This window comes from Camelus dromedarius, chromosome 16, assembly GCF_036321535.1.
Source record: "Camelus dromedarius isolate mCamDro1 chromosome 16, mCamDro1.pat, whole genome shotgun sequence".
Lineage (NCBI taxonomy): Eukaryota > Metazoa > Chordata > Mammalia > Artiodactyla > Camelidae > Camelus > Camelus dromedarius.
Window position 1 is genome coordinate 19407054 of NC_087451.1, and position 26228 is coordinate 19433281.

A 26228-nucleotide genomic window follows, 5' to 3' on the forward strand; every position below is an offset into this window, starting at 1 on the left:
CCCGTAGACAAAGCCTCTTTGCTGGCTCAGGGGATGTGGACACCCTGGTTCACACCTTCATGAGTGGGGCAGGCCTAATCGACCACTCAAACTGCAGAGGGTGACAAAAAGTTTATTCTGTACTTCTCGCAGGGTCAGACAGAGGATAAAACTGGAGAGAGGACCTGGTCTGGAGGTGAAAGGACTCCTGTAGCCTGCCTTCCTTTGATGCGAGGGCTTTAGGCTGTTCCCCTGGGAGGGCTGCCAAGGGGCTTGACAGTGGCGGCTGGGACGAGGGTGGGGCAGCAGGGCTTGCAGTGGGAGCCCTCAGGTGAAACAGGTTAGGAAGGGCCCCGGACAGACAGGGATTCTTCTGAGGAGTGAGGTAGAGTGCTTCCTTCAGCCAGCCCGGGCAGAGAAGAAGGGCAGAGAGCGGACGTAGGAGTCCAGTCGAGAGCGGAAAAGCTCACTTTGCACAGTTTGGCCCAACGGGCACAGGGGATTCTTCACCACTAGTTCCACATACAGCTGTGGAGGGGGAGGGTGTTAGAGCCAGGCTTTGGAGACTTCTTGTTTTCAACCCCAAATCTAGTATAACCTCAAGGGTATGTGAATGCACGGGGATCAAGGGCTGGGAGGCAAACCCTCCTTGAGGAGAAAATGGTGGTGGGAGTATATAAGGACCTAAAGGGTCCCAAGAAAACTGACTTCAACAGAGAAACAATAAATTAGGATTGAGACAGGAAAGCTGAAGGAATCTTGGGACTCTAAGTGGCCATGGCTATTGAGGCTTTAGGGGAAGGGTCCAAGGGGCTGGCACTGACCGCACTGTAGATGTGGTGCAGCACATCTCGGATGGGTCCCACGCCCAAGTCAGTATTCATGACAACCTTGATCCCAGTGGGTGTCTCGTAGTAATGGAGTTTGTAACGGCTAGTTTGGAAGGCCAGGAAGCCGTCCTTCCTGCAGAGATGAGGATGTTAAGGAATGGGAGCGTAATCTCTCCCAAAGAGATACTTCTGATACACTCTAGGTTGACTCCCTCTTTAAACAAAACCGTTTGTAGGAGCCTGGGTGAGTAAAGACACCTCCCATCTTCACCCCTCAATTTAGCTCCTGCACCCAACCTCTAGCTTCAGATCTTCCCCACCACCGTTCCTGCCAGCTTCAGCACTCTCTCTGTCTTCTTACCCTCTCTGGGGACCAATGTCACTTCCACTCCAGAAAGTTTCCCCCACCCCCAAATTCCCTCCTTCCCTCAACATCCCCTCAGACTCCACGTACATGTCTAGCGGGGACATCTTGCTGACAAACGAGCGGATAGAGAAGAGCATCCCGTACATCAGCTTGTATTCCTGAAGGGAGAGGGGCAGTTAGTTCTCGGTTGTTAAAAAGAGACGGGGCAGGGGTGGGAACGAGCCAGGGTTGGAGAGGAGGGCTGGACTGGGGCTATGTGCATTTGGATATGCGAGGTCACCCAGGTTGCGCGGGGCCCTCTGATCACCTCCTCCTTGGGGATCCCCGCTTGCTTCTTACGGTGCCACTCGCTGTAATGCAGACACACTCCATTCCGGTCAAACAGGTACAGGTTGTGGACAGTCATCTGCAGGTCAGAGAATGTGAGCCTCGCTGCAGAACCGCCCACACTCCCTGGGCTCCAGTTCTCAGTCCCAGATCCCTCCAACCAGAGGGGTACCCAACCCCCGGACTCACCGGAACTGCTCGGAATGCCCGTCATTCGATACTTCCGGTTTCGCGGAGCCCCGCCCCCACCATGTCCTCACGCTACAGCTTCACCCCTATACCTCCCTCAGCCAATCGTGGCTTCCGGATCTGCGCGTGCGTGTTTAGGCTCGGGCGCCAGAAGTTGAGAGCCGCGGAGAGTTTTCCTGGGCAGGTGACGTCATCAAGGCGAGCGAGGCGGGGTTACGGACGGTGGGCGGGAGGCTGCCAACGGTTTTGAGTGTGGGGAAGGGCGCGAGAAAGGGGGTGTCTTGGTCTTCCTGGACCGGGGCTTAGAGGAAGAGGGCAATCCCTCGTTCCCACCTTGGCAAATTGCAAGGCTGAGGACTGGAAGTGTGGAGACTAGTCGGAACGGTGTGGTCGGGGTAGAGGATCTCAGGCTAGGCTTCAGGCCCTGTACATTTTACGGACGTCTGAGGGCGTGATTGAGTGTTCACAAAGATTCTTTGCGGGTAATAGGGTGGGAGGGATTCTGGGGAGCCTTGCTATGGCTTTCTTGCCAGGAGGGATCGGAAGGGATGTATGTGAGGGTTGACCCTGGGTAGAACGGGTGCCGTGGACGGAGGGTTGTGGGGAGGTGGGGAGCGTGAGCCCGGTGACTGGCGGATAAGCCAGCTGGACGAAAATTAGGCCCCTGTTGAGTCTGAGTCTGTTTCACTTTGCACAGTCTGGGTGTGAGAACTTAAGAGCTCGGCTGACCAGTGATAGCCTTTTCTAGAGGTTGATCTGCAGCTTTGGGCACTCTAGAGGAACTGCAGTGGTGCTGTTGCCCCGCAGTAGGTCTTCTGTCCCCACCCCTTCCTTGCTGCACCCTTCTTTCCCACCATTCCCAGGAGCTATGGAAAGAAAATCCTTTGCCCTCTCCCATGGCCTCTGGGACATTTGGAAACCTTTCCTCTAACCAGAAAGCCTCCGTACCTTCATTCAACAAGGATCCTTCACTTGGAGTCTTCCTCCTTTCTCCCAAATCTTCCTTCTGGTACTTTTCCCCTGGGATCTCCTAAAGCAGAACCAGGAGTTCCCAGCTTTGCTGTCTGCAGTTGTCTCTTCCCTGTACTCATGGCAACATCAGCTACCAGCCCCAGCTCACCTCTCAGGGCCAAGGATCTCCTGAGTGATTCATCAGAAGCCCCTGGGCTGAACCAAGTGTCCTCTGAAGTAACCTCCCAGCTCTATGCTTCTTTGCACCTCAGTCGTCAGGCAGAGACCACGGCCCGAGCCCAGCTGTATTTACCCTCCACCTCCCCACCTCCTCATGAGGTGTTAGATGGCTTGGCACAAGAGCTGAGTTGCAGCTTGTCGGCTGGACTGGAGAACAACTTGAAGAAAAAGGTGAGGGAGATGTGTCTTGGGGACCTCTGGGGTCTTGGGATTGGGGATGGTTAAAAAAATTAGCTTTACTGAGGCTTGAACTTCTATTGTTGGATTCCAATTTCCTTTTAACTACATAGTCAGCCATGCTTGTGCCTGGGAGCAAATGTTTATGAGAGAGAGAGTGGCCTGGGCCACCATAATTTGGAAAATTGTGAAACTTCCTAATATTGTTTGTTTGCCAGAGACATCTGTGGGATGGGTTGCTGTGCTTTGATTGGGACATGGATGCTGGGAGTGAGGATAAGGTTTCTTCATCCCAGGAGGCAACTAGGGACTTAAGGATAGCAGCAACATAGGCTAAGATCCTTCCAGCTCAAAACTATTTTGATTGTATAGCTCAAAATTTGGCATTTAAGTCATTAAAACATAGTTTAATCAATTATACGTGTTACAGAGAAGATAGTGTTGGATAGAACAGGTGTCATAACCAATTTGCAGACTAGTTAAGCCTCCCAGAGTTTGAAAAACTGATAGCCATGGACTGCAGAGTCTTTAGATAGGGGAAAGGGACTTGCTGTCTAGCTGGCAGGAATCCTCACCATTCTTGTCTTAAGGTGCCCAGTTAATTCATTTATGCTACTTGTCTGGCTTCTGTGAACATTTGAGTTTCTTATTGGGTCAGTTCTGTTTTTCTTGCTTTCCCAGGTGCTAGAGTAAAAATTATTGGGCTTTAGAGGTTAGTGGATGCCATCTACCCTGGCAGTAGGTAGAATATGGATTATTACATCTGATTTCCACATGGCTCTTTTCTAGGATGGTTCCAGGCATATCTTTGAGATGGAAAGTGTTCGGGGTCAACTCCAGAGCATGCTCCAAACCTCACGTGATGTGGCCTATCGTGAGTAAACCCCTTGCCTATAGAGGAGAACCTAGATTTAAGGGATGAGAAAAAGTAGAGAAAGGAAGTGGAGTATGTGTGAGCTGGGGACCTAGACCTCTGAGAAAAGAGACTTCAGGAGGAAAGGCCCCAGTTCTTTGGGAGAGGGGTGGGAGGAGAGGGTAAAGTGGAAAGGAAGGACCTCTCCTCTCTTCTCCTTCAAGTGGTCCCTGTTCCCATCCTTACCTGACCCTGCCTGTGGATCCCTCTGGCTGCCTGCAGGGGATGCCCCTACTCCAAGCGCTGACTCGGAGAGACGGGAAGAGGATTCCTTTGACAGTGACTGTACAGCCACCTTGCTTAAGTGAGTTCTCCTTGGGGTTCTTCTGGCTGGTTCACTTTCTTTCTTGGAAAGCCAAGTGCTCTATCCATTAGTCTCCCTTTACTGCTTTTGTACCTCTTAGGGACCTAAGATGCTTGTCACTTAGCTTTCAGTTTTCATCCTTTCTCTCCTCTGTTCTATCCCCTTTACTCCTACAGGTAAATGGGTATCTTCTGCCTAGTACCTGGCTTTCTCCCAGCTTCTAGTCCTTCCTCCTCCAGAGGAGTTAGCTTGTTTCTGCTGAGACTTGTACTTCAGGGAGTATGAGACAGAGGAGGGAGCACTATAGGTCGAATCACAGAACCTGTGTGCTGTCTGTGGCCCTGTCACTTATCTCTGAGCTTTTGACTTTCGGCAAGTCTCTTGCCCTGAGTTTCAGTTTCCTCATTTGTAAAACGTCGCAGTTGGACTAGTGGATCTCAAAAGCTTTCCCAACCCTAATATTTTCTACCTGATTTGCTCAGCACCCGGCCACTGCAAGACTTGTCTCCATCTAGCTCAGCCCAAGCCCTGGAGGATCTGTTTCCCCGCTATGCCAGCCTTCGGCCAGGGCCCCCACTCAATCCCCCGGATTTTCAGGGGCTGAGAGATGCACTGGATTCAGAGCATACTCGTCGCAAGGTGAGATATAAAGTCTTCCTTCTGAAAGCAGCAAAGATTAGAAATAGGGCCGAGTGCTGAAAAGGGCTGAAAGTTAGTTAAGAGCCTACCAGCTGGGACTTTGCACACATGGCTCTTGGCTCTTCAGGGAGGCCTTCTTTGACCATCCTGTCTAGAATGGTACACCGCCCCTCCACGTATTCATTCAGATCATTCTGTTATTTCCTTCATATAGGTTATGAAAGTCTGATAGATCTTGTTTGTTTCTCCCCTCTAAAATCTAAGCTCCATGCGGGTCATATCATATCTTGTTCAGCATTGTGCTCCTAAAGTTTAGACTATACCTAACACATAGAAGTACTCCATACATGTTTGGTGAATGAACAACCAACTTTGTTGGCTTGTGCAAAGCTTTTATAGCTATCGGTGAAATAATGAGCTTTATCTCTCTGAGCCCCAGCCTGTCTGAAAGGGACAGAGAGGGACGAGACAGAGGAAAAGTTGAAATCGTTGGCTGTGCTGTCATTTTTGAAACCCTCTCTTCCTCTATTTTAAACTGCCGGGGCATGAATGAAAGGTTCTCCCCTTTCTCCTTGTTCTATTGAATCATTGTGTCCAATAAGCTTCTTAAGGCAGGAATAACTTCCCACTCTGCAGCGTGGGCTGCTGCAGCCCTTCCAAAAGGTCCTTGGAAATTTTTCTCAGAAGATTTGGGAAAGGGAAGAGCCTGGAAGCTAAGCCCCTGCTTCATGAGGTGGCCTAAGAAGATGTTGGAGGTCTCAGGCCTCAAGGTTCCTGCTCCAGAATTCCTGATTCTCCTGCTCCAAACCTATTCTGTTCTTGGGACCCAGGCTCCCTGTCTCCAGACCATTTCCCCATAGAGATGCTGGAAAGTTTGGTGCTTTGGTCAGACTAAGGATAGTAACACCTAGACTTCCCCACCCTTCTTTTCAGCATTGTGAGCGCCACATTCAGAGCCTGCAGACCCGAGTGCTAGAGCTTCAGCAACAGTTAGCCGTGGCTGTGACTGCCGACCGCAAGAAAGATATCATGATTGAACAACTGGACAAGGTGCCAGGGTAGCGGAAGGTGGGTGGGTCTCTCCATGGGGTGGGGCACCAGTTAATAGTGAATAGGGGGAGTCCACCCAGTGTTTCTTTGTTCACTTTAGGAGCTGGGTGTGGGGTAGGTTTGCTGACTACTGGGAGAAGGTGGCTGTTGACCCTGCTCCTGTGGGCGGAAAGAGGGCAAAAAAATTACTTGAAATTCTGTCTGACTTTCCTCTCCTGAGACCCTGGCCCGCGTGGTGGAGGGCTGGAACCGGCATGAAGCTGAGCGGACAGAGGTGCTTCGGGGACTCCAGGAGGAACGCCAGGCCGCTGAACTCACTAGAAGCAAGCAGCAGGAGGTGGGCAACCTGGATCACGCGGCATTAGAACCTAGTCACTGATGGCTGGGTGGAAGAGGGTAGAAATGGCTCTGGAATCAGGGTTCCCAACAGATTGACCTCAGTCTTGCAGTAGTGGGCCTGACAGTTCTCCCATTTCTTCTCCCTTCACTGTTTCTGCTGTGAAACTTGCATCATTGATCATCTTCCCAGTTTTCCTCACACCACATGGTCTTCTCTTTGGCCTGCAAGTCATTTAGTTAATTCTTGCCTTTAAAGTTTACGTTGTTAATTATTTTTGAAATATAATGTACAGGGATTCCCCTCAGTTCCTCTGTCCTGCATTCCTCTCTCCCCAAAAGACAGTAACCCGCCTGGAACAAAGCCTTTCTGAAGCCGTGGAGGCCCTGAATCGTGAGCAGGAAAGTGCCAGACTGCAGCAACGGGAAAGAGAGACCCTGGTGAGAACGCTGGGCAGGGTTAATTCCAGTAGAGGCTGTTAACTATTTTGAGAGGGATATGGGGTTTTGGTGGATTGTGGGAGTTCATAATTTGAGATGCACCAGGGCAAAGTGTGCGTCTAGTTCTGCTAGTTCTGCTAGATACACTATAGAAAGTGAGCTCTTTCAAAGTAAGTTTGAAAGACTCTGCAAATTGTACCTGCACTAAAATTATCTGTGGAATTATTGTAAAATATAGATTTCTGGGACCTTTTCCCAGAGGTTTTGATATATAGGAGGTTGGGGAACCTAAGTATTTTCAGGAATTTTCTAGGTGATTTTGTTCAGCCAGGTTTGGGAACTCTGGTCTAGGGCATAGCCAAAAATGGTATGGGATGAGCAAGTTTCTAATTGCTGAAATGATAAGATGATTACCCCTATGAATTAGTAGCCAGGTTTAGAATTTCTTGCATGCATGACACATGCTTGCTACATGCATGCTGTTACTTGTATTCTTAACAGGCTACATCCAAGAGTGCTGATGACCTAATTACCTCTCCCTCATAAAACAAAATAAAACAGAACAAAACAAAAAAAGAGTGCTGATGATGGCTGCCGATTGGCTAGTGCGTGGGTGTAGGCTGGATTTTCTAGTCTTTCTGGAATTTCTTTTGATGATGATGGTGATCGCTATTGTATGTTAAGTGTTTACTACATGCCAGGCACTGTGCTACATGCTTTACATATGCTTTATAAATCTTTTGTTTAATTGAAGTACAATATTGTGTCAATTTCATATGCTTTTAACTTTAATCCTCATACAGTAGACTGTACTGTTATGCCCATTTTACAGATTAGGATGTCTGCCTGAGAACACATAGTAAATGCAGAGCTGGGATTCATCTGAGATTTGAACCCAGATCTACCTAATTCTGGAACAGAAGCTCTTATTTACTACATTATAATCCTGCAGGCTTGTTAAGTGTTGCATTTTAATGGATATAATTCTCAGTGGTCACATTGTATGGGGGTGAGGGGCAGATTGCTGGTCTCTTGAGGACATGCTAAGGATCTTGGTTTCCTCATGGGGCTATAGGAAGAGGAAAGGCAAGCGCTAACCCTGAGCTTGGAGCTAGAACAGCAGCAGTGCCGGGCCCTGCAGGACGAACGGGATGAGGCTCGGGCTGGGCAACTCAGTGAGCGTCGACTCTTGGAGACCCTTCAGGTGGCCCTAGAAGAAGAGCGGCAGACCCGGGCCCAGCAAGAGCGTCAGCTTAAGGAACGCTACCAGGCACTGCAGGAGGAGAGCCAGGCTCAGCTGGAAAGGGAGAAGGTAAAAGTGGCAGCTGGAGAATGGGGAACAGGTTAGGGACAAAATAATCGAATGAGGTGGATGTCAGAATATGCGGCACAGGGACTGGGATGGAGAGGGAAGAACTGTATGTGGGAGAGAAGATTGAGAGTGTAGGGCCTGCAGGAAGGTCTGGGGCATCAAATACATGGGAGGCCGAAGGGTGAGATTAAACAGAGATATCAGGAAATAGGTCAAATATGAAGAGAGAAGAAGCTTGGGTTTTAGGGTTTGGAAGGATGAATCGGGGAATTGAGGTAACCAGGAGACAGGAAGTGAGGTACGAACTTCAGTTTGATTTCCCTTTCTTAGGGGAACACCCAGAGGGAGTCGCAGGCAGCCCGAGAGGCGCAGCAGCAGCTGGCCTTGGTGCAGTCTGAGGTGCGGCGGTTGGAAGGAGACCTGGATACAGCTCGCAGAGAGAGAGATGCCCTGCAGCTGGAGATGAGCCTGGTGCAGGTCAGGAGGCAGAGGGCTCCTGAGGAGCGTTCCTGGTGAGGAGAAGTGGGTCTGAGGCAGAGGGACTTTTAGGAGTCATGGCAGACGCTCCCATTTCTAACTAGAATTTTGACCTTTATGGACCTCTGTTTTTTTGTGTGTAAAGGGCAAATTAATGAGTTTCTAAGAGACTTTTTTCCTTATTAATGATTGACTTAAGGAGATACCCAGTTTCTGAGTTAGTGAGGCCAGTGTTTGAAAAAACACACTCTTTACTTTTCACCTCGCCCATTGAATTGGAGGACTGACCACATGGAGACTCATTTATCATGGAGGGCCAAGGGCAAAGACGTTAGTAAACAGTTCAGTAGCAATTTATAAGCTGCTGTGTCCCCTGAACTGGCGCTAGCTGTGTGTGTGAACGCGTGCATTCAGTAAGCCTGTTGAAGGCCCCTCTATGTTAAGCTCTGAGTTAGGAACTGGGAACAGTCCTGGCCAACAGGGAGCTCACCAGCTAGCTGGGGAGTCTGTCTAGTAGTTGTGGTTGCTGGATATGTGGTAAGGATAGTTACCTATCCTTTAGTTTTGTAAGAAATCACCATAGTGTCTTCCAAAGTGACTGTACCATTTTGTATTTCCAACACCTATGAATGAGAATTCCTGTTGCTCCACATTCTCACCAACATTTGGCGTGTCAGTGTTCCGGATTTTGGCTATTCTAGTAGGTACATAGTACTATGTAGTGAATTTTTTATATCATCAATTGTATTTTTCAGCTCTAGAATTTCTGTTTGTTCCTTTTTATAATTTCTATCTCTTTATTGACACTTCCTATTTGTTCTTACATTGTTCTGATTTCCCTTAGTTTGTTGTCCATATAGTGTCCATAGTTAAGACTCTTGATTTAATGTCTTTGACTAGTAATCCCAATGTCTGGGCTTCTATAGGGAGAGTTCCTGTTAGAGTCTCTTTTTTCTTTGAATGAGGCATATTTTCCTATTTCTTTGCATGTTTTATAATTTTTTGTTGAAATCTGGGTATTTTGAGTACTGTAGTAACTCTGGAAATCATATTCTTTCCCTCCTCAGGGATTTATTTTGATGGCCACAGCCATCTATTTGTATAGTGACTTTTCCAAATGGTTTTTGCAAATAGTATTTCTTGTTGTGTGTGGTAATTGACATTTCTGTTCCATTATCTCTGTGATTATCTTGTGACCTAACAGATTTTCTTAAATGTCTGGGTTCCCCTTCCCCTTGCCCCAAAAATTTTTTAAAAAGAGTATATATGTCTCTTTAAATCTTCTGATGGATGGAACCAGAGAAGTCTCTGTAGCCCAAGGAGCTTAAAGCAAAGGCAGTTGTCCTCTCTGGTTCCTCAGGGAACTTCCAGACTGACCAAGACTTGCAGTCCCACATTTTTGGAGGATAAGGTCCTTACTGCCCTTGCTTCAGGCAGCCACTCTAGTAACACGGATAGGGGATGGTAGCTGGTTCACGCATGCAGCTCTCTTACCAAAGTTCAGCAGCCTCTTCCTTCAACAAGCACTCTCCTGGTTGCTTTAGGCATCTGATCAGGTTTCAGAATTCCCAAATAGTTGATTTTGACAGTTTTTTCTGAGCTTAATGGTTGTTTTAGTGTAAGGACTGACCCCTGATGTTTCCTACTCTGTGTGACATTACTCCTTTTTTCTTTTTATGATCACTCTTTTTTTTTTAATTCTATTTTTTAAAAGTAAAAAACCACCATGAGACATTATTAATTTGTTTTATAAAGTCAGTATTCATTTAGAGGTATCCACATAATTTACTACTTTCTTTGCTTTTCTTCCCTTCTTTGAACTCAGACCTTCTGTCTGGCATGTTCTACTTGGTGGCAAAATCCATCTTTCTTTCTTCATTCATTCATCTATTCATTTATTAATTCGCTTTTGAAAATGTCTTTATTTCACATTCATTTTTGAAATAGTTCCTGGGTGTAAAATTCTAGGCTGGCAGTTGTTCCAACATACTGAGAACATCATTCTGGCTTCCATTATTGCTGTTGAGAAGTCAGCTCTCAGTTGACCACTCTTGCTTTTGAAACTTTCTCTTTGTAGTTTTTTATCAGGTTTACTGGGGTGTGGTTCATGTATTTTAAAAAAAAAAGAAAAGAAAAGAAATTCTTTTGGAGATTCTTTAGTCTTCTTGCATAAGTGGAAGTTGTCTTTCTTCGATTCTGGAAAATTCTGTCATTATCTCTGCATATCATTTCTCCTCCATTATCTCTGCCATCTCTTTCTGGAATCTGATTGAGTATATTTGAGCCCCTTTCCCTGTATCTATGTTGCTCATCCTCTGTTTTGTATTTTCCATCTTTTGTATTTTCATGTTCACTCTGGATAATTTCTTGTCTTCCAGTTCACCAATTCTCTGTTCAACTTTGTCTAATCTACTGTTCTATCCACTCATTGAGTTTAAGTTTTCATTTATTATATTTTTTATTTTACAAACTACTATTATTTTTATTTTCAAATCTTTATTTCTCATAGTTTCTTGTTCTTGATATTTTCAAGTTTGCCTTTGATTACTTTAAACTGTTTTATTATCTATAGATGATAATTCCAATTTCTGAAGTGTTTGAGGATCCTTTTCTATTGTCCCTTGTTTTTGCTGGTTCCCATGGAGTTTAGTTTCTTTAGGCCCTGTTAATTTTTTACTGTGTGCTGGACCTTGTATTTGAAAAATCATAGTCATAATTTGAGGCCTATAATGAAAGTATTTTGCTCCAGAGAAAATTTGCATTTGCTTCTACCAAGCCCTGAAAGACACTGTAAGTCCAGGATCAATTTAAACCAAACTTTCCAGGTTGGGATTCCTGGGTGATTCAAACTGAGCTTTAATTTTATGTACTCTTCCACTCAGGTTCACCTTCACTCTGAGGGTGAAGCTCATTGAAATCTCAGGTTTTTTTGTGGGGAGTATCTCCAGTTAGACTCTGTAACTGAAGTGGGCCTTGGCCTTTGATTTCTGTTCATTTGCTTTTGAAAGGCAGTCAAAACAAAGGTTTCAATTTCCTAGGATAGGCAGATAACCCCAAGGTAAAAATGGCTATCTACCACACTTGTAACCTGGCCAGGCTCCCATTTTTCCTTTACTTTGGCCTAGTAATTCCATACTGTTTCGTTACCTCTTTGATGCTTTTTAGGAAGATAGATATAGATATAGATATAGATATAGATTTTTTTTCTTTTTTTTTTTTTAAATATTGAACGCTTCACGAATTTGCGTGTCATCCTTGCGCAGGGGCCATGCTAATCTTCTCTGTATCGTTCCAATTTTAGTATATATGCTGCCGAAGCGAGCACTAGATGTATTTTTTAGTATTTTATTCAGTTTGTTTGTTTTTGTTCAGCATTAGATAACTTAATCTGCCAGTACTAGAAACATGATCTAATCCCTCTCTTCTTATACTTCAAAATAGTTTGTAAGGTTAGATTTAATGTATTTCTTGAATACTTGATATTTGATTACTGACTTTGTTTCTTTAATATTTATAGAAATATTTAGGCTTTCTATTTATTCTTGAATTTTTTTGGTGCTCTCTCTCTATATATATTTAGTCTATATTTTGTAATCTGTTGACTTAAAGTTGTTCATAATTTTAACCTTTTAATGTCCATGGCATCTTTTCTACTTTTTCATTCTGGATATTATTCACTTGTGTCATCCTCTCATCCTCTTTTTTTAAAACCGTCTTACTTGTGGTTTAATTGAATTTATTTTCCAGAGAATTAACTTTTGGCTTTGTTGATCTTTTTTTTTCTATTTTTTCCTTCCTGTACTTTATTTCCTTCCTTATGTTGGTTTATTCTGCTATTCTTTAAAAAAATCTTCTTAACACGAATGCTTACTTGTTCATTTTCTCAGCCTTCTCTTCTAAATTTCTCCATAAGTACTGATCCTGTAACTTATCCTGTGTGATAGTTTCTTTATTGTTTGGTTCTGAATAATACTGTTTTTTTATATAATTAACTTTTTGATCTCCTGGGTTATTTCCAAACTATAGGGTGTTTTTTATTATTGATTTATAGCTTATCTGTTTGTGATTAGAGAGCAGGGTCTTTTTAAAAAATTACTTACATATATGTATTCCACCTACCTTTTTGTTTTGAAATATTTCTACTTAAAGAAATGTTGCTTGAATAGTAAGTATAATGAATACACTAAGATTCACCAGTTGACATTTTTGCTGCATTGTTGTCTCTGCACTTCTCTCTCTCTCTTTCCCCACCACTCCCTTTTCTCTTTCTTCTTGTCCCATCCCCATCATTTGAGAGTTTCTTGTGGACATTGTGAGAGAATATGCTATTTTTATTATTTAAATTTTTTGAAAATTATTCAGACTTATGCCTTAATATATGGTCAGGTTTTCTAAACATTTCATGTGTGCTTGAAAATATATATTTTATAGTGGCTTGGTGCAATTTTGTGTGAGTATTTCTTTTTGTGTCTAGTTTGTTAACTATGCTGTCTAAATCATTATGTTCTTAAAAAAAAACCATTATGTTCTTTTTTATTTTTTTCTGTTAAAATCTCACTGAGTATGGATTTGTCTGTTTCTCTTGTAGTCTGTCAGATTTTGCTTTATACTTTTTGAGGTTATTAGATGCATATAATTTAAAAAATTGCTGTATCTTTCCTGGTAAACTGAATGTTTTATCCTTGTGATTACTCTCTTTATCTCTTATAAGGCTTTTTGCCTTAGAGTCTATTTTTGCCTACATTACTAGATCTATATTAGTCTTTATTTTGCATTCTTTTTTTAGTGAAGTATAGTCAGTTTACAGTGTTGAGTCAATTTCTAGTGTACAGCATGTTTCAATCAAGCATTTGTTTTAGATAGAGTTTCCCTGACAAATATTTTTCTAACCTTTTTACTTCAACCATTATATATTTGCCTTTTAGCTAGAACATTAATTTAATTTATTCATAGCTGAATCTATGTCTTAACTTTCTATCTTATTTTGTCTTGCCTATTCAGTGTTTATTTTCTTCTTTCTTGTCATATTTTAGATTTACTATTTTTTTCTCGTTCCACTTTTTTCAAATAGCTTGGGTGTTTCAGTGGAGAGAGGTGCCATTAACTCAGGCAGGAAATACAGCAAAAGAAGGTTTTAGGGTAGAAAAACAAATGAGCTCACTTTTAGATGTGTTTTATTTGAGCTATTCGGTAGATTTCTGGGTATATGGGCTTAAAGCTTAGAAGAAAGTCCAGTTTAAAGAGAGAGATTTAGAAAGGGTTTTAAGGTATATACGGTAGCAAAAAAAAAAAGGCCTAAAAGCATCAGTGATGTAGAATGATAGCATATGGCCAGAAAGAAAACTGAGGCCAGAACTCAAGGAAGCATTTGGCTTTGATGGGCAGCTGGAGGAGAAGCAATCAGCCAAGACTGAGGAACAGTTGGACAGGATGAGATGCAGGGCTGCTGGTCCCATGGGAGTGAAGGGAAAAATGATTTTAGAAGGAAAAAGGCAGGTGTTGCAGTGAAATCACGTAAGATAAAAGACTGAGAAATAACCACTGTGAGATTTAGAAATTAAGTTCTTAGTTGTGAGTGGAAATGTCAGTGAGTTGAAGAAAGAATATGAGGTGAGAAAACAGACAACGATTCTGCTTTAGGAGGAAGGAACGCGGACATTTATTGAACCCCTGTCCCGGGGGGGGTTTCAGGAGCTGCGCTAGAAATACTGCATGTGTTATCTCAGACATGGTAACAGACTTGGTTGTTCTACCTATCATTTCTTTTGGTTAAAAAAAAACAACATTTTTTTGGTCCAAAGTCATTTTTACTTTTGTATACATATAAGGTGTGAGCACCTTAATGAGGAAAGGAAACCTCTTCCACTCCTTGTGGCAGAATTCTTGTTCTTGATCCCTTAGGCTTATGAGGGAATGTTGGTGTGTGGGTTTTTTGTCTACCTTGTATCCTCCATCCTCTTCTAAGCCAAACAGAACTGAGCTATTACCCCACCTCCCCTTACCCCCAGGCTCGGTATGAAAGCCAGCGGATCCAAATGGAGTCGGAGTTGGCCGTGCAGCTGGAGCAGCGAGTGACAGAGCGGCTGGCGCAGGCTCAGGAGAGCAGCCTGCGGCAAGCAGCCTCCCTGAGGGAGCATCACAGGTACCCCGGGCTGGAGGGGTGCTGCCTCTCCCCCCAGCAGCAGCTGGTGTTGGTGCCCTGCCCAAACCCTCTCAGACCCCTTTGCCATTTTCCAACACACCGGCCCTGTCAGTCTCTCTGTGAGAGAGCTGCCTTTGGGTTCACAGGGAGAGCCAGACATGCTTGGGAATTTTCAGTCTTCATCCCATGGGAAGCAGCACTTAACCAATAACTGGTGGGTACAGGAATAAAAATTTCCAGCTCCCTAGCCCCTGATGGGCACAATGCTAAGCTGTGACCTACAGCATCTCCAGAATTACCCTGTGGGATTGAGCCTCCTCTGCCTACTCCCCTCCCAGTTTTTTTCTGGAAATGCTTCTTAATTGAATCATTCCCCATAAATCCTCACCTCAGTCTCTGCCTCTGGGGAACTCATCCTAAGACACCAGCTGTCCTTACCTCTTTCCTGAACCCCCCTGTGCCAGGCCCAGGTTGGCCGGCTGGCTGGCTGACTCTCACAGGCACACATTCTGGTTTTCCCTTGTTTGATTACTTCTCCTGTCTCCAGACTCAGTCCTCATTTCTCACCTGTGTCCCCTCAGGAAGCAGCTGCAGGAGCTGAATGGACAGCACCAGCAGGAATTGTCCACCCAGTTGGCTCAGTTCAAGGTGGAAATGGCAGAACGAGAGGAAAGGCAGCAGCAGGTGGCTCAGGACTATGAGCTCAGGTACCGGTCCCTGGAGCATCCCTGTTAGGCCTCAGCCTCCGTGGGAATGATGACAAGTTGCCTCCCCTGAGACCTGTCCTTTCTGCACGGGCCCAGCTCCTTTCAGAATTTCACATCTCACCTTCCCTTCTGACTCTTCCTGTTGTCCGAGTCTCTGCTTTCTCCAAGGCCCCACATCACCCCTCTGGCTTCTCTTTAGACTGGCCCGGGAGCAGGCACGAGTGCGTGAACTGCAGAGTGGGAACCAGCAGCTAGAGGAGCAGCGGGTGGAGCTGGTGGAGCGACTGCAGGCCATGCTGCAGGCCCACTGGGAGGAGGCAAACCAGCTGCTCAGCACCCCTCTCCTGCCGCCCAACCCCGCGGTAGGCCTCGCCCTTGACCCAAGCTGCTCAGAGCTGTGTTTTGATCCTTTATGTGGAAATCTAGCTCCCTCCCAAGGGAAGCCTGTAGTTCAGTTCCTGGGACCTGCGTTAGGAAAGATGTCCATGGACTTCTGCAAAAAATAACTGTTTCATCCAAAGAAGTCTTTTTGCCATGGCCATAGCTCACTCAGACTGGCTCCACTGCCTTGGGCATAATTTCCTTCTCTCTGCCCAAGAGGTGGTGAGTAACATGTGGTGCTAGTTTTGCCAAAGGGCAACTGAATGAATTATGATGGTCAGGGCCAGAAATTGGTTGGGATTCTCACCCTTAATCCTCATATTGGCATCACCTACTTCCTTCTTTTAATTATTAAATGTTTATTATGAGCTAAAATAATTTTTGGAATAGATAATAATATGCACATGGTTTTAAAAAAACTGTTCAAAAATGCATACAGTGAAAAGTGATCTCCACACTATGCTGGCATCTCTTTCTCCCAGTCCCTCCCTCCACCGAAGCAGCCACTGTTCCTAGTGTCTTGAGTGCCTCCCCCGCCCCCAAACAGTAGCCTTCCATTCACGGTTATATGACTTTTTATTTAACCAAGTGCCTATTGGTAGACATTAAATTTGCTTCCTATATTTTGCTTCTGCAAACAGTGCTGCAAGCAGTATCATGAATATATGTCTTCATACAAGTATATGTATAAAATTTCTAGAAATGGAATTGTAAGATGAAAAATAAGCATGTTAATATTTGATAGAAATTTGGTAAATGTCCCCAGATCTCCTTTTAAGGACACTATGCTAATTTGTAATCCTATTAAAGCATCTGTACTGTGTCTTGACTCTTCAGATGCACTCTCTCTCATGCCCAGGTTCCTCCAGTCAGCCCATCCAGCCCTGGGCCTCAGGAACCGGAGAAGGGGGAGAGGAGGATGTGGACTGTGCCCCCTGTGGCTGTGGCCCTAAAGCCAGTGTTGCAGCAGAGCCGGGAAGCAAGGGAAGAGCTGCCTGGAGTGCCGCCTGTTCTCTGCAGCCCCTCCCCAGATCTTAGCCTCCTGCTGGGCCCCACTTTCCAGAGCCAGCATTCCTTCCAGCCCCTAGAGCCAAAGCCTGATCTCACTTCATCCTCAGGTGACTGGGGACGGAAGTTACTGGGGTTCCCTTTACACACAGATTTGCTCCCTCTTGTCTAGCTTCCTTTCTGTCCGAGACTTGAGCATTTAGTTTCCCAGATGTCTAGTGACCATAAGTTGCAAGGAGCAGAAATCCACTCAAGTTGGTTCAAGTAAAGGGAGTGAGAAATGTGATGTATCTCTGCTTAATGAGAACTGGGGTTGGCATCAGGGATGCTGCCAGGAACTGGGGCAGCTGTTCCTCCTCTCTTTGGGCCTGTGTGGGCTCTAGACTCTGCCATCCAGGCTTCTGCTCCTTCCTCTTGGTCGACCAGCCCTCTCTCACTCTGGTTCTTGCTCTCACAACTTTGGTTCGCTTGAGCAGCTGTGACTCTGACTCCAGCCGAGACTCTAGACAACCCTGCAGAGACATTGGTGTCTCTGTTTCTTAGATCCAGTTTAAAGAGAGGCAATCTGATGGGTTAGTAACCATCCCTTGGATCAGCTGACCTTGAGTGGTGGCCACCCCTGTGACAGGTGGATGGGGTGCTCTGTGTGTTGTAAATATGACAACCCAGGTCAAAATAAGAATGAGCGCATGATCCAGTGAAGGATCCGGAACAAGTCTATTGATTTTTACTTTTAATTTTATTTATTTATTTATTTACTTACTTATTTACTTATTTAAATTGAGAAAGTATCAGTTTACAATGTTCTGTCTATTTCTCGTGTACAGCATGCTTCAGTCATACATACACGTACATATATTTATTTTCATATTCATGTGGTTACCGGAGGGGAAAGGGGTGGGAAGGGATAAATTGGAAGTTCGAGATTCGCAGATACTAATTACTATATATAGAATAGAAGTACAAGTTTCTTCTGTCCTGCACAGGGAACTATATTGATCTTAAACCATTCTGTGCTGTGGTGGCGTTTACTTACTCAGAGTCTGAGCACCACAGCTTTCCCCTGTCTGCACTTCTGTCGCAGAATTCAGCTGTGCCATCTTTCAGTTCCTGTCAACCCTTCCCTCTCCAGCTGTTTTCTACTTTGATCATCTTCTCCTAGTTGTGATACTCTGCTTACACTAAATAGGCTCCTTCCTTCCAGGCATTTGGTGAGTTGATTTGTGGAGGGGCCCCCTCCCTCTACAACACACACCCTTGTTTCACTTGACAGCGGAGGCCTTCTCTGCAGTCGGAACCTTCCATCCCGATCACAGGGCTGAACGGCCGTTCCCTGAGGAAGATGCTGGGTCCGACAGGGATGGCTTCCTAAAGCAAGGGCTGCCGCCCGCTTCCCAGCTTCAGGGCCTCAAGCATTTTTTGCAGCAGGTAAGAGAGGGCCCACCTGTGCCACCTTGTTATCTCCACCCCTTCCTCATTTCCTCTTTCTGCTCTGGGAGTCCTGCACTGTGGCTTCGTCCACCTTTTAGGACTAAACCTTCCACCTAGCTTCTGCCTCTCCCAGCCCATCTTATTCTTACTACGGTAGTCCCTTCTGGAACTTAGGTGACCAGTCCGAGCTCTTACTCTCCCAAGACACAGGTCTCTTTCTTCATCAGTCCTCAGGGAACCTTACTGTCTTGTCCCCTCAGCTGCTGGAGACAGCACCCCCGAGCAACGAGAACCCCTCTGCCGACCTGCTGCCCACCAAGTCTGGTGAGTGTCAGCTCTGAAGAAGGTCGGGGCTGGGGCTGGAAAAGGTGGGAGCTGGTTATCAGGGATGGCGTTGTAGGAGCCGGCAAAGGAGACAAAGCTTCATGAAGGCTAAGGTGGCAGGACTTCCTTGGCTGTTTGTCCCATTTTCTGATCTTGAATCTCTTTCCTTGTGCTAGGTCCTCTGACTGTCCCAACTTGGGAGGAAGCCCCTCAGGTGCCACGCCTCCCACCCCCTGTCCATAAAACTAAAGTGCCCTTAGCCATGGCGTCCAGTCTTTTCCGGGTCCATGAGCTTCCCTCAGCCCATTCACAGAGCGGTGGTCCCCGCGGTGGCTCCCCAGAGAGAGGTAAGAGGTCACGGTTTACTGGCAGATAAGAAGGGAAGGCCTCAGGCGTAGAGCTGGTACCTGCAACTGAAGGCCCTCCGGGATTCGGAGAGACGGGACACGGCCTGGGGAGAGGCTCTGGGATGAAGACCTTTACTGATGTGTCTCAGGTGGAGATGGGCTCGCATCCTCGAGGCAGCTGATGGAGGTGTCTCAGCTGCTGCGACTCTATCAAGCTCGAGGCTGGGGGGCGCTGCCTGCGGAGGATCTGCTGCTCTACCTGAAGAGGCTGGAACACAGCGGGTACCAGCCTGGAGGGACGGGAGGATAGATTAGGTGGATGGAATCTGGATTGTGGGCAGGCAGATGGGTCAGGCAGGGAAGAGTGGAGTGTGCATGTTGTCCACTGAGTAGCATCGTTTGTCCTTTTCTGAGTAAGAAGTGAGGGTGAGATGCAGATCAGTGGCTCCTCCTCTTCCTCCCTCTCTCACTTCTTCCCACCTCTCTTTTGTTTCTACCTTTCTGTTGTTTCTTAAAAGAAAAATCTCTTCTTCATGTCTTTCTGCCTTAATTTTTTCTTATTTATTCTGCGGCTCAGAACTCAGAATCCTAGATTGTGACCATCTAGTATGTCAGTATTTGATTCCACTAATGTCTCCTCGTATTTGATCCCTGGGTTTGTCTTGTTTGTTTGTTCTTATTCTTAAGAGACAGAACTGGGGAATAGTTCTTCCACCCAGTGTTGGGGAGAGTGGGAGGACCAGCTCCCCCATCCTCATCCCTTGATTTGCATGGCAGGACTGACAGCCGAGGGGATGATGTCCCCAGAAGGAACACAGACTCCCGCTTGGGTGAGATCCCCCGGAAAGAGGTGAGGGAAAGTAGGGCAGGGGCGAGGTGGGTGGAAGGGCTCTCACTGACTCGTCCCTCCACTTCGCACACTCCATCGCCTGAACCCTCCATCCCTGTTCCATTTTCTGTAGCTTGGTCCTTGCCCTGTGCCAATTCTGGCCCTCCCAACGCACAACACCTTTCCTCAATGGTGGGGGACTGAGAGGACACGACGCTGAGTTTTCCTTCTTTTCCCTCAACTCTCAGATTCCCTCCCAGGCTCTCCCTCGCCGCCTTGCTACAGCCCCTAAGACTGAAAAGCCTCCAGCTCGGAAAAAAAGTGGGCACCCGGCCCCTGGTAGCGCGCGGAGTCGGGGGGGAATCTGGAGATAAGCCCCTTGCCTTCTCCTCTTCTTTGTTTTCTTCTTCTTTTTATTATTATTTTAATAAATGCTCAATAGTCTGTATGAGAGTCTCTGACTCATAGAAATTTGGAAAACGTAGGTTTTATAAGAAAAAAACTTTGTGAAAAAACTCATTTTATTCTATTTGGGTATGTTTTTTGTATGTTTCTGTTTTATATTCTGTGGGAAAAGACATGAATGCTTTGAAAGAAAACTGTCCATGGCTGGGTTTGAGAAGTTTCAGTGAGCCCAGGCTCGGTGTTGAAGCGTGACTGGCTCTGGCTCATAGGGGAATTATGGGTGATTCCTGTTTCCTTCTTTATATACATTTCTGTATTTTCCAACTTTTCTAGAACAAGAATGTATGACTTCATAACCAGAAAAACACTTTTAATAAAAGAGTAAGTTATTGTATAAAGAATTTGAGTAAAAATTTGATTGTTGGGAAACCGTTTTCTCTTTTTTAAGGAACAGGTAGTTCTTCCAGATTGCATTAGTAGGATTCTGATGGACAGATTCTGCCCCAGCCAGCCTGTATATTATGCTGTAATCGTCACTCTTTTTAAAATATTTCATTTATTTTTATTATTGTATTATTTAACTATTTTATTTTGGCGTGGGGGAAGGTAATTAGGTTTATTTATTTTTAGAGGAGGTATTGGGAATTGAACCCAGGACCTTGTGCATGCTAAGCATGCACTCTACCACTGAGCTATACCCTCCCCCTTGTACTCTTCACTCTCGTGGCTTTAAAACATGTGTAAAAGACTAGAGCTCTGGCAAGAAAAAAAGACATGTTTGTGAAAACTTCCATCCTAGTACCAAAATGAACAAAGAGAAACAATATTAGAAAAGAAATGACATCAGTGTGAAACTATGAAAGGCCCCAGCTTCATAGTACCAACACTGAAAAACCCGTAGTATAATTTAGATTAAATTGAAGAGCGATACCATGGGACCCACACACAGCTTTCCAGCTCTGGAGCACAGTGCGAGGCGGGGATGATGGCAAATACGATTCTGAAGGGCCTGGTCCTGGCTGTTTGGTTGAGGGACAGTTTACTGGATTCTGTGAGGAGGATGAGGTTCTTCTGTTTACTCCTGAATTGTTTGGTTAGCTCCAGAATAGACTTGGTAAGTATTTCATAGTAACAAATGTTTAGATCTTATAGTCAGCCCTCCATATCCGTGGGTTCTGCATCTGCGGTTTCAACCAACTGCAGATGGAAAATATTGGGGGAAAAAGTCCAGAAAGTTTCAAAAAGTAAAACTTGAATTTGCTGCTTACTGGCAACTATTTACATAGTGTTTGCATTGTATTTACAACTATTTACGGAGCATTTACGTTGTATGAGGTATTGTATGTAATTTAGAGACGATTTAGAGTCCTGGAGGATGTGCTAGGTTATATGCAAACACTTCGTTATTTTATATATAGGACTTGAGCATCTGCGGATGTTGGTATCTGCAGGGGTGTCCTGGAACCAACCCCCTACCTCTGGTATCAAGGGACCACTGTATTTCCTTCCACCTAAAAATAACTTTCTAGCCCCCTGGGGAGGGGGGGAAAGGAGGAAAAGAAAGATAAAAACGTGCAACTGGCAGGTGTGTGGTTTCCCCTGTTCCAACTCTGGCCAGGACAACTTGTCATCAGTCCCACTCAGGACCCTCTCTGCAAAAGAAACACAAAGCAAATTCGTGCAGCAGTCGCTAGCTCATGGACATTTCAAGTCCTATTTCTTTACCCACCTATGGAAATGTTCCCTTTTCTATTTTTTACCTCAAGTGCCTAGAATTATTTAACCAAACTCTGTGATTGACAGCACACTACCATCATTGGTGGGAGATAGTTTGATACCATTTTTAAAAGCTGGTAAAATGAACCCAGTCTTACCTCATTATCTTTTGGATTCCAACCTGCCACCCTCAAGTCGACATGCCCTACATTTTTCTTGACATGAAGGAAAATCTGGAGAATATTTCCCAGCTCTCCAGAACAAAATCAGAAAAGGGCACAGTGCTGACTTAACTATTTTGTGAGCTAGTTATAATAAGACACCTTTGACTTTTAAAAAACATATATCGTACCCACAATAAAAGTCTTCACCAAAGACCACTGAGGGGTCTGGGGAGGAGGAAACTCAATCAAGCAACCCCCTACTTTTTTCTTGATAATCATCTTGGAAATGGTCTCAGAGGGAAAAGACAAAAATGAAACATCTGGGGGCTCCATAAAAGCCCACGTGCAGAGCAGGTGGGTATAGCCTTTTAAGCTCTGGCCTCACTGGGTACAGACAGGATGTGGTATGGAAGTTTGTCTCCTGAGATCGCTGCAGCTACTGTGGTTGGGGGTGGGTGATTCTGGTGGTGAAATGTGTTAGGGTGAAGGCTAGGCTGCTATAACAAAGAAACCCAATGGTACAGTGGCTTTGGGGAAAGGTTTATTTCTCTGGTGGTGGTCCAGAGCAGTGGGGTGGACCTGCTGCTCTACATGGCCACCTAGGTCTCGGGAGCCCTCCCTCTTGTTGCTCTGCTGTCCCTAGGTCACTGTTGATATGTATGTAGTTGAAGCAAGGTCATTGCCGTGTAGGGCTCTCAGCTGGCAAGAAGGGGGAAAAAGCCATGTCCAACGTCTTAAGACCATGCTTGGAAAAGCCACACAATAATTTTGCTTATGTTCCATTGGTGAGACTTTGGTCACGTGACCATGTTTGACTGCAAGAGAAACGAAGCCCACCTGGCTGCTATGTATGCGTCAGTTACTCCATTACTGCGTAAGAACTAAGGATGAAGGAGAACCACCTGCAGGCTGCTCTACCGAGAGTGGGACCTCGCTTAGAGAAATTGAAAACTAATTGCTGAGAGGACCCAGGATCACCAGTATTGACTAACTGTGTAGATAAAGAAAAAAAACTCGCTGGACATATATAAATTTGTCCAAGCTGCATAACTAAACTAAATAGCCCCTACAAAACAGCATCAATAAGCATAAAGGAGAGAACTTAAATTTTAACTATTGCTCTTTTTTGAGAAAGGAAAGATGCTATGAAAAAAAAGTTAAGAGAATAAGAGATTTGGGTTAAGGAAAAAAAATGCTAAAAAGCAGAAGGGACTCTACCGGAAACAATTTATGTTAATTAGAATAAAAATGAGGAAATCTCCAAGTTTATAAAAGAGAGGAAATTTGTAAATTATGAGAGCAAAGATAAAAGAAGCAAATTATAGACCCAGGAGACCAAATATCTAGAAGGAGAGAATATGGTAATGGAGAAGTAATGGCAGGTAACAGAAAGTTCTGATTCTGAAAGTGTGCTTGATTAGGTAATTCAAAGAGCTCTCCTAAAATACAGCTGGATCCCGTTGTTATGACAGACACTTTTTAATGCATTTCTGGGTTTGCTGGAAAGTAAGGGAAATAAGACCCTGTATTTCTAACAATAAGGGCATCTAGATAATCAACTGGCCATGCTGCTGAAATAACTAAAAATAACATGTTAGATTAAAAAATATTTTTAATAGGGATATATTTGGCCTACAACATTGTGTCACAAAGTTTAAGGTGTACAGCATATTGATTTGGTACATTTATATTGCAATGTGATTGTCATTATAGTGTTAGCCAGCACCTCTATGGTGTCACATAATTATAACTTCTTCCAGTGTTAGAACCAATTAAGATCTCACCTTTTAGCATGTTTCATGTTTATAGTACAGTTTTATTGTATATAATGATTGTACTGTGTATTAATCTCCAGGACTTACTTATCTACTAGTTGCAAATTTGTACCTTAACATCTCTCGCATTCCTCCACCTCTGGCCCTTGGTCAACACCATTTTACTCTCTGCTTTTCCAATTTCCCATGTCATACAGTATTTGTCTTTCTCTGTGTGACCTATCTCACTTAGCATAATGTCCTCAAGGCAAGGTCCATCCATGTTGTTGCAAGTTGCAGAATGTCCTTTTTTTCTCATAGTTAAATAGTATTTCATTGTATATATGTACCACATCTTTTCTTATTCATCTGTTGATGAGCACTTAGGTTGTATATCTTGGCTATTGTGAATAATGCCGCAGTAAACATGGAAGTGCGTATGTCTCTTCAGTTAGCTGTTTTCATTTTCTTTGTATGTATACCCAGACGTGAGATTACTGGATCATTAGATAAAATACATTTTTAAATGCATTGATGAACTGGAAATGAAGAAAGGAATAATTAAGCCAAAATTGAAGGCAGAAACATAGTTTATGTGGAGCACTTAAATTGCTTTTCAGTCTAAACACTTTTGTAGGACTGGATCCAACAGTGTGTGTGTGGAGGGAGTGTGCGTAAATTAGGCTTATGCCAGAAATATGAGGGTTGCTTAACATTAGAAAGTCTATAGATGTAATTATTTGCCATATCAACAGCATTAACGATTAAGGGGGAAAATCCGTATGATCATGTCAGTTGCCGTGTTGGGGGTTGGAGCCCGAGCCGGGTGAGGCGGGTCCCTCACAGGGGCTCCCTGGCTCAACGATGGAGGTGAGGAGTGAGTCCATTTGGCATTTGGACTGAGTCCAGTGAGCATCTGTGTGAGGGAGGACGTGGTGGGAAATTGTTACATATACAGAATTGATCAAATACATAAATATGTTACGAATAAAGGGAGCCAGGCTTCTCACTGTGGAAGAAGGGATTTACAAATATGGAAAGGGAAAAAAACAAGAATGAATTTGTGGTTTTGGATTAGAACTGAATTCATTGGTGTAGACTTGTGGTCTTCCTTATATATAGGTAGAGAGGGAAATACATATATTTGTAAATTGGTGTATGTATATACATTCACGTATTCCCTGACAACTCTCCTGTATGTTTCCTAGAACTGCTCTAACAAATTACCACAAACTGGGTGGTTAAAAGGACAGAAATTTATCCTCTCACAGTTCTGGAGGCTAATCAAGGTGTTGGCAGAGCCAGGCTCTCCAAAGGTTCTATGCAGGATCCTTCCTTACCTCTTCCTAGCTTCCACCCAATGTTGGCAGCGATCCTTGACATTCCTTGGCTCCTAAGCAAACTCTGATCTCTGCCTCCATTGTCACATGGTGTTCTCTTTGTGTGTCTATCCCCCGTATCTTCACATGGCCTCCTTATAAGGGTGCCAATCATTGGATTTACCAAAGCCCAATCCAGCATGACCTCATTTTAGCTTGATTACATCTGCAAAGACCCTATTTCCAAATAAAGTCACATTCAGAGGTACTAGGGATTAGGATTTCAACATACCTTTTGGAGTGGTGGGAAACAGAATTCAACTCATAACCATGACCACACCTGGCATCCAGCTCTTGCCTTCTAAATACCATTCTCCACTAAAAAGGAATTGGCACTCCTTGGAGAAATGGCTGATTCTAGGTCTGGATCAGGGAAAGTGCAAAATAAACCTGGAAAATCTTGTAGGAAAAAGTAAAGATGTGGCCTAAGAATTATGGGGACATGGCAAAAGACACAGGAGCTGGCTCGAGGGGCCCTACTGGCTCTACAGTTTGAGCATCAAAATAAACAGTGACAGTAAAGGATTATAATTCATTGAGTAAAATAAGAAATCATGGGTACACACAGATATAAATAAACTAATAAATTAAAAGTTTGACAAGGTACAGGGTATTTACATCATTTCAAATTACACCCCACAAAATGCTTACTAATTACCATGGGAAAAAAGGGTAACTTTACGGCTGGAGACCTCTGGCTGAACCACCTTATTCAAGTGATCAAAGCGAACATCACCAGTAATGGGTCAAATCTAAATCGTGTGCAGCCTGAGAGGATGCCAGGAGAACAGATCATCCTCAAGATTCCTGCCAAAGATCACAGCCTGAATTTAACCATGAAGGAACGTCAGACAAACCCAAAGTGGTGGACACCCTTCAAAATTATTGGCCTGTAATTTTCAAAATCATCAAGGTCATGACAGTCAAGAAAGGGCAGAGGGGATTTTCCAGACCACAGCGACTGCCTCAGACATGAAGACTCAACATCAGCACATGATGCTGAGCTGGACCATTTCACTATCGAGAACTTCATGAGAACAGCTGGTGCAACTTGAAAAGATCTGAGGACTCGATGGCAGTGATGGGTCAGTGTTAGCGTCCTGATTTGG

At 44.6% G+C, this 26228-nt stretch overlaps 2 protein-coding genes and 1 non-coding gene across 6 annotated transcripts; 1 reads left to right on the forward strand and 2 right to left on the reverse strand.

The window, feature by feature from the left end:
* Nucleotides 1-96: 96 nt before the first annotated feature.
* On the reverse strand, nt 97-1775 carry TRAPPC1 (trafficking protein particle complex subunit 1). 2 transcript variants are annotated; one of them, XM_010996505.3, is made up of 5 exons: nt 1693-1775; nt 1484-1582; nt 1264-1334; nt 804-942; nt 97-507 (listed from the first exon to the last, which is right to left on the reverse strand). In XM_010996505.3, the coding sequence occupies exons 2-5, from the start codon at nt 1580-1582 to the stop codon at nt 379-381; spliced, it is 438 nt and encodes a 145-aa protein (XP_010994807.1). In that variant the 5' UTR covers nt 1693-1775; the 3' UTR covers nt 97-378. The 2 variants fall into 2 exon arrangements, with proteins under 2 accessions (XP_010994807.1, XP_031323578.1); XM_031467718.2 differs by lacking the exon at nt 1693-1775 and having other exon boundaries at nt 1516-1655.
* A 14-nt stretch (nt 1776-1789) lies between these two features.
* CNTROB (centrobin, centriole duplication and spindle assembly protein) lies at nt 1790-20507 on the forward strand. Of its 3 annotated transcripts, XM_031467712.2 has the most exons (20): nt 1790-1876; nt 2916-3054; nt 3850-3934; nt 4138-4277; nt 4760-4916; nt 5850-5966; nt 6187-6303; nt 6645-6743; nt 7819-8055; nt 8386-8532; nt 14541-14674; nt 15256-15381; nt 15581-15743; nt 16622-16880; nt 18044-18198; nt 18462-18525; nt 18702-18872; nt 19022-19154; nt 19650-19722; nt 19950-20507. In XM_031467712.2, the coding sequence occupies exons 3-20, from the start codon at nt 3851-3853 to the stop codon at nt 20073-20075; spliced, it is 2502 nt and encodes an 833-aa protein (XP_031323572.1). In that variant the 5' UTR covers nt 1790-1876; nt 2916-3054; nt 3850; the 3' UTR covers nt 20076-20507. The 3 variants fall into 3 exon arrangements, with proteins under 3 accessions (XP_031323572.1, XP_064351285.1, XP_031323571.2); XM_064495215.1 differs by lacking the exon at nt 1790-1876 and having other exon boundaries at nt 1893-3054; nt 4196-4277; nt 19835-20507; XM_031467711.2 differs by lacking the exon at nt 1790-1876 and having other exon boundaries at nt 1893-3054; nt 4196-4277.
* On the reverse strand, nt 11751-11857 carry LOC116158053 (U6 spliceosomal RNA). Its single transcript, XR_004142279.2, has one exon. It is a non-coding gene; the product is annotated as a U6 spliceosomal RNA (small nuclear RNA).
* Nucleotides 20508-26228: the final 5721 nt, after the last annotated feature.

What these genes read in the sequence shown, in the direction of transcription:
- TRAPPC1 (XM_010996505.3), bottom strand. Translation starts at nt 1,582, where the DNA reads ATGACTGTCCACAACCTGTACCTGTTTGACCGGAATGGAGTGTGTCTG. An exon ending in CGGGGATCCCCAAGGAGGAG is followed by an intron (nt 1,335 to 1,483) that starts GTGATCAGAGGG and finishes CTCTCCCTTCAG; the next exon opens with GAATACAAGCTGATGTACGG. An exon ending in TGCACCACATCTACAGTGCG is followed by an intron (nt 508 to 803) that starts GTCAGTGCCAGC and finishes CCCCCTCCACAG; the next exon opens with CTGTATGTGGAACTAGTGGT.
- CNTROB (XM_031467711.2), top strand. Translation starts at nt 2,782, where the DNA reads ATGGCAACATCAGCTACCAGCCCCAGCTCACCTCTCAGGGCCAAGGAT. An exon ending in TGATTGAACAACTGGACAAG is followed by an intron (nt 5,967 to 6,186) that starts GTGCCAGGGTAG and finishes TCCTCTCCTGAG; the next exon opens with ACCCTGGCCCGCGTGGTGGA. An exon ending in AAGAGGCTGGAACACAGCGG is followed by an intron (nt 19,155 to 19,649) that starts GTACCAGCCTGG and finishes TTTGCATGGCAG; the next exon opens with GACTGACAGCCGAGGGGATG.